This window comes from Echinops telfairi, unplaced genomic scaffold, assembly GCF_000313985.2.
Source record: "Echinops telfairi isolate 266 unplaced genomic scaffold, ASM31398v2 ScPeMD7_7457;HRSCAF=8495, whole genome shotgun sequence".
NCBI classification, from domain to species: Eukaryota; Metazoa; Chordata; class Mammalia; order Afrosoricida; family Tenrecidae; genus Echinops; species Echinops telfairi.
In genome coordinates, this window is record NW_022111357.1 from 17,680,254 (window position 1) to 17,690,906 (window position 10,653).

A 10,653-nucleotide genomic window follows, 5' to 3' on the forward strand; every position below is an offset into this window, starting at 1 on the left:
ACTCCTAAGTATCACTGCCCCTTCTATATAAGTCCTGGTGCTCACTTGGTGACCTAAGAGTAAGATTTGGGATTTTCTTTTCTTCCAGAAGGGCTGGATGGTTAACAGATATTTTTGAGCCTAGTTTATTCCCCACACATAATTTTGCATGTTTGTCTGTTTGAGCATGATAAAGTATAGTTTTTGTTTTTTAAACATTTTATTAGGGGCTCATACAACTCTTATCACAATCCATACACTCATCAATTGTGTAAATCGCATTTGTACTTCATTCTCAAAACATTTTCTCTCCACTTAAACCCCAGCATTAGGTCCTCATTGTTCCCCTCCCTCCCCGCTCCCCCCTCCCTCATGAGCCCTTGATACTTTATAAATTGTTATTTTGTCATATCTTGCCCTGTCCGACGTCTCCCCTCACCCCTTTTCTGTTGTCCGTCCCCCAGGGAGGAGGTCACATATAGTCCCTTGTAATCGGTTCCCTCTTTCCTACCCACTCTCCCTCCACCCTCCCTGTTTCGCCACTCACACCACTGGTCCTGTAGGGCTCATCCACCCTGGATTCCCTGGATTTTCAGTTCCTATCTGTACCAGTATACCTCCTCTGGTCTAGCCAGACTTGCAAGGTCAAATTCGAGTCATGGTAGTGGGAGCGGGGAGGAAACATTTAGGAACTAGAGGAAAGTTGTATTTCTCATCATTGTTACATCGCACCCTGACTGGCTCATCTCCTCCCCGAGACCCCTCTGCAAGGGGATCTCCAGTGGCCTACTAATGGGCTTTGGGTCTCCACTCTGCACTCCCCCCATCATTCACTATGGTAAGGTTTTTTGTTCTGATGATGCCTTATACCTGATCCCTTTGACACCTCGTGGATGCGTAGGCTGGTGTGCTACTTCCATGTGGGCTTTGTTGCTTCTGAGCTTGATGGCCGCTTGATTACCTTCAAGCCTTTAAGACCCCAGACGCTATATTTTTGAAAGCCGGGCACCATCAGCTTTCTTCACCACATTTGCTTATTCACCCGCTTTGTCTTCAGCGGTTGTGTGGGGAAGGTGAGCATCATAGAATGCCAATTTAATAGAAGAAAGTATTCTTGCGTTGAGGGAGTACTTGAGTGGAGGCCCAATGTCCTTCTGCTACCTTAATACTAAACCTATAAATATAGGCTCATAGATCTATTTCCTCATCCTCATATAAATATATTTGCATATGTACATGCCCTTATCTAGACCTCTATAAATGCCCTTTTCCTCCCAGCTCTTTCCTCTATTTCCCTTGATTCTCCTCCTGTCCCACTATCATGCTCAGTCCCCACCAGGATTTCAGCACTTCCTGTTTGTTGCATTCCCCTTGATCATGCCCTACCAGGCCTCCCACACCCACCTCCCCACCAATTTGGATCGCTTGTTGTTCCCTTGTCCCTGGGTTTGTTAACACCTCTTAAATGTAGCAACTTTAAGGACAGGTAGCAGACAGGACTCCTCACCTATAGAGAAGCGGGGCTCAGTCACTGATTTGATCCTTGGAGCCCAGGAGGTTCCCATAGTTTGTTCAGATCATAAAACCATTCTGTATGCATGGACTTGCTAATGCATACACAGGTATAAATGCCTGTTTCCTTGATTAGAAACTCCTTGCTGACTACATTTACCAGCCATTCAGAGTTTACATTTGTTTGTTCTGATCTTTACTCTCCAGGCAATACCATACCAGGAAAGTGGGCCGCAGTTCACCCCCAAAGGGGCAGTTTTAGCCTCTCAGGCCATTTTTTTTTCTTCTTCTCAAATAAGGACTAAACATAATTATAATGTAGAAGCCAAGAAGTAGCTCCTAGTTTAAATCCTTTTCAAAGAAATGATCTCTTGGTTGAGCATGGCCACTTGTGCCTACCTTTACCTTGCGCGTAAGATGCTCAGATGGTATATTTATTCATGTGCACCATTTTTCATTCCTAGTAAGAATGTGCCTGTGGCTTGGAATGACAATATGGAGGTAGCATTAAATTGCTGTTATGTTTCTTTGGCAGCAAAGTCTCATGCATTCCAGGGTTGAAAGTAAGGAACTCTTTCCTTTGAGGGGGGAAAAATGACATTGTAGAAAGAGAGCACCGGCCTGCAGTTTTTCCAGGAGGGCTTGAAGGTTTCTGCCTTTCATTTGTTCCCTGAGATCCTGACCTAGAGCAAAGACATTGGAAGTAGTTGGTTATAAAGCATAAAATCACCTTTTCACTCCTTAGAAGAAGGTATAAGTCTCTGCTGTAGGCAGTTGATAAGTTCAAGGCCTCTCAAAGATACCACAACTCATCATTGTTCAATGTACTTTTGAGTCTCCATTAAGGAAATCATGCTAATTGTAGATGCCTCAAAGGTTTTATTAATGTCCAATCTGTTTTCTAGAAGCATCTTACAAGGCGCTTTTATAGAGCAGCAAAGGGGGAGGCAAGCATGTCAACCCACTGTCCACTCTTCCAGGATTCATTGTTTGTATTAACACCTTTAGACATATGTAGCCAGCTTTGAGTTTCATGACTGTTTAGTGTTTGCAAACAAGGCTCTGTTAGTTATAGAAAGGTGTAAATTGACCACGCTCTGTAAGATAGGTATGTACCTGTATACAACCCATACTGTCTTGGAGGGTGTGTGAGGTTGGGGCTTGAGGAGTACAATCCTTAGTAGCCAGTGTTTTGACCATATATGCACTAGTGACTTGGTTTCTGTACTCTTTCCAGGTAAATATGCAGAGGACATTTTTGGAGAGCTCTTTATTCAGGCAAATACCTTTGCCTCTCGGGTAAGCTCCCTTGCTGAGCGGGTCGACCGCCTACAAGTTAAAGTCACTCAGCTGGATCCTAAGGAAGAAGAAGGTAAGGAAGCTGAGCTCAGCATTTGCAGGCTCTGCTGAGCAGACTCTTGAAATTTTTTTCTCCTAATTTATAAAAAGTAAGAGGAGAAATCACAGAGACCTGTGGCGTTCTGCTTTGAAGCGACATATGCCTGGCTGGTGTGAAAAAAGTTTTGTGTTGTTTTTAGCTCTGCCCCACCCCAGACGCTCCTTTTCTCCCGTTCCCCCAATTCCCTCTTCCTCTGATTTTCCCTCCCCAAATCATATTTTGCTACCATAAAAGTGCTTGGAGGACTCTTTCCTCCTCAGGAGAGGCCTGCTAGATCTGGCCACATAGTACACCTTTGTGTTGCTTCATTTTGTTCCGTATTGAAATGGCTGGGCTGCTGACAGCGTTGGGCTTCCCCAGAGGGGGCGGGGAACCTGGCTGCAGCCAAGAAATGCAGCAGCCGAGGCCTCTCGGACTGGTGTGACTCAGGGTTTGCTCAAATAGCCTGTCGTCCATTTTCTGACGCCTGCCATCTTCTCTTAGTGTCACTGCAAGGAATCAACACCCGCAAGGCCTTCAGAAGCTCGACCGTTCAAGATCAGAAACTTTTTGACAGAAACTCTCTCCCAGTTCCTGTCTTTGAAACATATAACACCTGTGATACTCCTCCACCGCTCAACAACCTTTCCCCTTACAGGTATCAACTGGCTTAGCGACCGCCCCCTGGACCCCCACCCCTCTTATATGTAAAAGTGCTGTATTTCTTTTAAACCTCCAACATGTTTACATCAGAGGATTGTACCAAACTGCTCACTAACTACGCCCAAGTTGTTTGTGGCAGCAGAGGCTGAAGGAAGTACACCGTATAAACAGTTTTCACTGACTTGGTTTCTGAAGTTAATAATGAATATCTCTTGAAAGTTTGCTAAAGCATTGTATGCCACAGAGTTTGTTACAATCCAGGTCCATCTTGGACTCCATCCAAGGAATTTAGTTACTGTAGCACCAAAAGGCCTTTGTTACAAGGCGATCCTATACATGGATCCCAAGAGCAACATTCTAGCAAGGCTCCCATTTGCTTGGAAAACACTAGGTTACCAGATGTTTGAGTGTATTAGTGGGGCCAGCCTTGTGGACTGCCTGCCCTGGGTCCTGCGGGTTCCTTCCAAAGCTTAATTGGCATTTTCCCCAATGAGTACCATCCGCCTTGTTTTGTACACTTTCACCATTCCCTTCTGAAAGGAGCCACGGTGCCGAGGCTGGACTTGGAAGGGAAGGTAGCCTTATAAACACTCTGAAGCCCCTCTAGTCTGGTGACCAAGTTAGTGTTGTCATGCTGCAAAAAGCAAACAAACAAACAAGTCAGTCAAGTCAGCCTGGGTTGGGCTGTTGGGCTGGGGACCTGGAGGAAAGGAGACCAAAAACCTGATAGTGCTGGAAAGAGTCTGGTAAAAGGTTTGTGTGGTAGGGTGATGAGAAAATATATCACTTTCTGTTAAAAGTATTTTCCTATCAAAATTAGTGTCTCCTCTCAGCTATCTGGACTTGGCTTAACAGAAACATACAGTGGTAACTCTAAGAATGGAATGTAAAAGTGTTTGACTTGAAAATTATTTTTGTATGTTGTGATGGGATTGGAGTCCAGGGAATAGAACTAATTGCCTTTCTGAGCCTTTTGTTGTTACGGTCGAGAATATATTCAGCAAAACTTGTACCAATTCAACGGTTGCTACGGGTACAGTGTAGTCACCTTGATGATGTTTAAGTTGTGCAGCCGGTCTCATCCTCCTCTGAGTCAGTCCTCCATTAGCATCAACTTTTTGCTCCCCAAATTTCTAGCTGCTCTTGTCTGAATCTTTCCATTTAGAGTGAGTTGAAACAAATGTCCACTGCTAAGCACACACTTTCTAGAAAGTGAGTGTGGGTTAGCATCCCAAGTGCAGGATTCCAACCTGGATCATTCGAGTCTGGCACAGATAACCCTGATGTTAACACTCAGTATTGTACTGCTGCTGCAGCCACTGGATGTGGTCAAAGCCTGTGGTCTTTAGATAGTTGGCCGTCTGTTCTCACTGGGGCCCCCTTGTGGTTGGGGGGTGGTGACTAGATGCTGACCTAGTCTGGCAAAGAACAAGAAGGTAGAAAGCTTTAGTGAGCTATGTTTGGCAGGAAATAATAGCTGTGCACACATACATGTTCATGTGTACATCTGTGTACTTGTATGCACAACTAGGAACCTGAACACATGTGGACAGGTTTTCGGTGGGTGGAAAGCTATTGCTGCTGCCTAGAGAGTTCCAGGGAATTAGTAGGGGAAAGGGGAATCAGTGCCAGAAACCTCCGATGTCAGGATGTCCTCAGGGAGGTGCTTGTGACCATGCAGATCATTAGAAATAATCAGGATCCCTGCTGCCAAAGCATGATCTTGCCCTGACCATGCAAAGTCCCCATTCCTCTACCAGTAAGGAAAGTAAAAGCCAAGGTTCTTGAAAAGCCAGGTAAGCTAAGGAGTGCTGTGCAGGGCCATTGGAATGCTGCACTGCGAGAGGAAACATGCCATCGATTAGAATGACTTCTTTTTCCTCAGTGTAAAACTGCTTTCTGGTAAGTGTTTGGAATATTGGATTTGATTGGGAGCTCATCTGTCTGCTGACAGCTACTTGTCTTCATTTCTATCCCAGGGATGATGGGAAAGAGGCACTCAAATTCTACACAGATCCTTCGTACTTCTTTGATCTTTGGAGGGAGAAGATGGTGCAGGACACCAAGGATATCATGAAAGAGAAGAGAAAGCACAGGGTGAGGGGAAGGGGCGTCTGTTCTGCACATCAGTAGGCACGATTGTGGAGGGGAATAAAAAGGAAGCCAGTCTCATGTGAAGTAATCCTTCCGAGTGGCTGCTTGCCTGGATACCAGGTGAAACTCTTGAAAAAATCATGTCCACCCCAAGATGAAAGTATAAATCACACAAAAATATGTTTGTTCTCCCCCCCGCCCCTGCCCCACCCCCCTAGCACCATTAACAATTGAGTATATTCAGGCGGAGGTTTAGAAATTGACTTTTCTAGTCACCATGTATTTCTCTTGCAATTTGCACCTGGCTCTGCTGGACACTTGAGCTAGACCGGGTCCTTCCCCACCAGTTCTGCTGCTCATTCTTCAGAGATCGGTGGGAGGCTCGACAATGTTGGGTTGGGAGTGGGCGGCTTACAGTTTTGCTCCTGGGTGGGTGTGGTGGGGGGAGATGCCAAGTTTCTGGAGATGTGCCTCTCCCTTCAGACCTCCAGTGGTGTGTGCATGTATGTGACCTACCAGCACAACCTCGTAAGCCCATTAGCATGGCTGCCGGGAGGCCCAAGAGAGCGCCAGGGGCTAGTGCAGCTGCATATGCTGAAAAATTCATTGTTGTTTTCTTTTTTTTTAAAAATTAACTATTTCCTTATATCAGCCACAGATATCTGTAGCTGTTGTTGCTTCTCATCTTTCTTGACTGAACTTTGTGGCAGAGCAAATAACAGCTCGCTGTTTACTACGTTCCTAAAAATCTGAGCTGCTCAAAATCGTGAATGTGCTACCTAATATGGTAGGACTTCCCTGTAGCTAGCAGTGTCGAGCGTGAGACTCAGCAAATGTTGCTCACAGGCTGGCAGTCAGTGATATCTGCGGTCTCTCTCCATGCCCGGCGGTTGTTGAAATGTGTCGTCTAGGCAAAATCATCTCCTGGGTGTATGTCTGTGAAGATGGGTAGGATTTTCATGAGAAACCTTGGGAAGGGTTTATAAAGGCATTTCTGTACCTTTTCCTTACAGAAAGAGAAGAAAGATAATCCAAATCGAGGGAACGTGAACCCACGTAAAATCAAGACACGTAAAGAAGAGTGGGAGAAGATGAAGATGGGACAAGAATTTGTGGAGTCCAAAGAAAAGCTGGGGCCTGGGTAAGTGATGCTTTTGTACTCTTGCTCCCAGTCCTTAAAGGGGCTGGTGGTGTGGGGGCAGGTCTGACAGCCTGTCATGAAGACTTTCACACCCCCTCCAGTGTGACTGTGGCTTAAATCAATACTACTATTAATCAGCTACTTTTAAAGTACATCCGTCTGGTGATTAAAAACTGCTAAATAAATCAAGATACTCAGCAGTTTAAATGAGGTGACTGAAATGGTCTTGAAAAGACAGTCCATGGCTTCTCGTGCCCATAATTATTCTGCCAGATATCTGCATGTCTGAGGGCCTCAGAGGAAAAACTAGAAGAAAAGTGGTCTGGGTACCCTTTGCCTCGAGAGCATTGATTGAAAGCCATGCTTAAGACCCAGGCTAGTGGGGGGTGGGGGAGTGGAACCTGACAGGGCATGGGTGCACATCACCAAAGCAACTTTTCAGTCAGCCTTTGTCAGTCTCGGCAGAGAGGCTCGCCAAGGGACTGAATGAGGACCTCAGAGAGTGTGGGAAAGGGCTCTCAGCAGTATTGAGGCTATATATCTGTGTGGAGAAAGAGTAGATGTCAGTCTGACCCCATTTCCCAATACCAAATTACACCAACAGTTTAAGGGCGGCACGGTGGGGGTGGGGGTATCTTAAAACTTGGGTTTGATGCTTATCCTGGTGTCCAACCCATGTGACATTCAAAGCCAAGTCACCACAACTGCTTGGCGTGAATGTTGCCCTGGTTTTCCCCTGAAATGCATTGCATCCAGGCTGGCAGAGAACCCTGCCAGTCCATGCTGGGGTCTAGGAATGACAAAAGGACATTTGAGTTGTTCCTGCTTTTAGGGATAGCTCTTCCAAGAAAACCTTGACTGAAAAATCTTGACACGTCTGACACTTGTTCTTCTTGGATTCAGATATTTGTTTTAAAGAGTGAGGAAGGGAAAAACGAGTGATGAAGGTGGTGAGAAGAGAAAAGGAAGCTTTCTCTCCCCAGGAAATCGATCTGCGGGGACAGAGTCCCCTGCCTTCTTCACCTGCCAGGACAAGGGCCGTTTTGTTCCTGGCCCCCGTCATGCTCAGACGGGCATTTGTCATAGGCTCAATTACTTCGTCCAGGGTGCCAACTATTGTGTGTTCATTTTCTAGAGGAGTAGGGTGGGAAAGATGAGGGCGTCATCCCCCGTTCTCCTGTTCAGGAGGCTGGAGGCTTGGGGCTGGTCGCACTCGGACATACTGGTGGTGCACTTTTAGAGAAATGCCCTAAGCTTACAGGGCGTCAAGCGGTGGGGATTTTCCTGCATTGGAGCATCATTTGATTCACTTAGTTTCTTCCAACTCTTCTCCCTGGAGCCTCTTTTAGACTAGTCCTTCAGAAAGAAGGTTGAGGTGAAGCAGAGTGGGCCAAACTTTGCTAGCTGACGCTTTGTGTATTTGTGCTTGTTTGGAAGTTAGCTGTTCACCCAGTGCAAATTCACCCAAGGCCCAGTGCTCGGAGGGAGAGGTTTCCAGGAGACAGGCCCAAGCACTCTGCTTTAATCAGCAGCTCATTGTGACGTGAGGCCTGGCAGAGTACCCAGGTCTAACTACCACCCGGCAGCCTGCATTTATTTGCTCTCCTCATGGTTTTGTAATCAAATGCCTCCTTGGCCTTTGAGCGCTCCAATGGCTTGCCGACCTCTAAACCTGGCTGAGCACCAGTCACATGTTTGCCGCTCACTAGCCTGTGCGGCTTGGCTTTGCTCTTTGCCACAAGACAGACTCTGAGATTTAGGTGTAGGCTGCACAGAACATTCTGTAGAGAGAATTTTAAAGAACTTCTGTGTTTAAAAGAACCAGCCTTGAGAAAGAAACAGCCTGGTGTTGATCATCTGGATTGAATCCCATCACTATAACAATCCAGCCGAAACAGCTGTCGAACCGTAGACCATTTAAAACAAATACCGTTCAGGATAGCAGAAAATGTATACATTGAGTGTTTTGTTTTGTTTTCCTGTTTTCTTCCTAGTAGCTTTTGTATCAAAGGCTTTTCTGTGGTATCTTAAAAAGTAAAAAAGTGTACAACGTGGGCTCTTTTCATGCGTCTTCACATTGGATTTCTTGTCAGATACCCCGCCAGCCTGGTGTACCAGAACGGCAGCATTGGCTCTGTTGAAAACGTGGATGCAGGCAGCTACCCACCACCACCACCACAGTCAGACTCCGCTTCTCCCCCGTCTCCCTCCTTCTCTGAGGACAACTTGCCTCCGCCACCAGCAGAGTTCAGGTAAACAGTAGTACCTCCTCTCCCCACTCTAGGTGGCTTAAACATTCTCAAGAACAAAATAAGAATTTGAAATCTAGGCTAGGACTGACAAAATAAATTAAGGCAAGTTTGTTTAAAAAATAGAAATCATTTATATCAGCCTTACTCTGTAAGCCTTATGTAAGCTTTACTCTGATCCTGATGCCACATTCTTTTCATATATCCCGCTTCTCACATTTTTTTGCTCAGCATACATATTAAATATGTTGAGAGAATACAACCCTGACACACACTTTTCTTGATTTTAAACCCTACGTATCTCCTTGTCTATTCACACAACCGCTTCTTAATCCATGTACAGGTTTCACATGAGCACAATGTAATGTTCTGGGAATCCTGCTCATCTCAAGACCATCCTTAGTTTGTTAAGGTCCACACAACTGAATGCTTTTTTTTTTTAACTGAATGCTTTTGCAGAGTTAATAAAATAATACAAGTAAACATCTTTCTGGTATCATCCACTTTGAGCCAAGATCCACCTGACATCAGCGATGATAGCCATTGCTCCACTTCCATTTTAGAATCAGGCTTGACTTGCTGGCAGCTCCTTGTCAAGGTACTGCTGCAACTGTTGTTGAATGATCTTCAGCAAAATTTTAGTTGCATGTGATAGCAATAGTATTGTACTATAATTTGACATTCTGTTGGGCCACCTTTCTTTGGATTGGGTACAAATATGGATCTCTTCTTGTCAATTGGGTAATTATCTGTCTTCCAAATTTCCTGGTATAGATGAGTAAGTGCTTCCATAGATTTGTTTGAAACACATCAGTGAGTATTTTATCAATTCCTGGAGCCTTGTTAATACCTTCAGTGCAGCTTGAACTTCTTCCTTCAGTACCATTGGGTCTTTTTCATATCCTACCTCTTGAAATGGTTGAATGTCGACTGATTCGTTTTGGTTCAGGGACTCTATTCTTTCCATCTTCTTTTGATGCTTTCTGCATCATTCAATATTTTGCCCATAGAATCATTCAGTATCAAAACTCAAGGCTTCAATTTTTCTTGCGTTCTTTAGTGTAAGATATGCTGAACATGTTTTTTTTAATTTTCTAACTCCACATCTTATCGACTAGCTAACTATCAAACGTAACTAACTTTGTCTTCTCGAACTGTCCTTTGAAATTATCTGCTCAGCTCATTCATTTCATCATTTCTTACATTTGCCTTAAGAGTCAAGTTCCAGAGTTTTTTGACATCCATTTTGATCTTTTCTTTTCCTTTAAAAAAAAAATCATTTTATTGGGGCTCCTACAACTCTTATCACAATCCATACATAAATCAATTTTGTAGAGAACACTTATACATTTGTTGCCCTTGTCATTCTCAAAATTCGCTTTCTGCTTGGGTACCTGGAATTAGCTCCACATTTTCCTTTTTCCCTTCTCCTCCCTCCCTCATGAACCCTTAATAATTTATAAATTATTATTTTATCTTATCTTACACTGCCCGGCATTGTCTCCCTTCACCCACCCTTCTGTTGCCCATCCCCCAGAGAGGAGGTTATATGTAGATCCTTGTGATTGATTCCCCCTTTCTACCCCCCTTCCCTCCCGGTATCGCCACTCTTTGTTTTCCTTTTTTTAAAAATCATT

At 44.7% G+C, this 10,653-nt stretch overlaps 1 protein-coding gene across 1 annotated transcript in view; it reads left to right on the plus strand.

Annotated features, from left to right (window-relative positions):
- Nucleotides 1–10,653, plus strand: part of WASF2 (WASP family member 2) — a 59,111-nt gene that overhangs the window by 40,478 nt on the left and 7,980 nt on the right. The window contains exons 4-8 of the mRNA XM_045298918.1: nucleotides 2,729–2,863; nucleotides 3,374–3,527; nucleotides 5,512–5,629; nucleotides 6,640–6,767; nucleotides 8,861–9,019. Of these exons, the coding sequence (XP_045154853.1) occupies nucleotides 2,729–2,863; nucleotides 3,374–3,527; nucleotides 5,512–5,629; nucleotides 6,640–6,767; nucleotides 8,861–9,019 (694 nt within the window). The remainder of the gene's footprint in view (nucleotides 1–2,728; nucleotides 2,864–3,373; nucleotides 3,528–5,511; nucleotides 5,630–6,639; nucleotides 6,768–8,860; nucleotides 9,020–10,653) is intronic.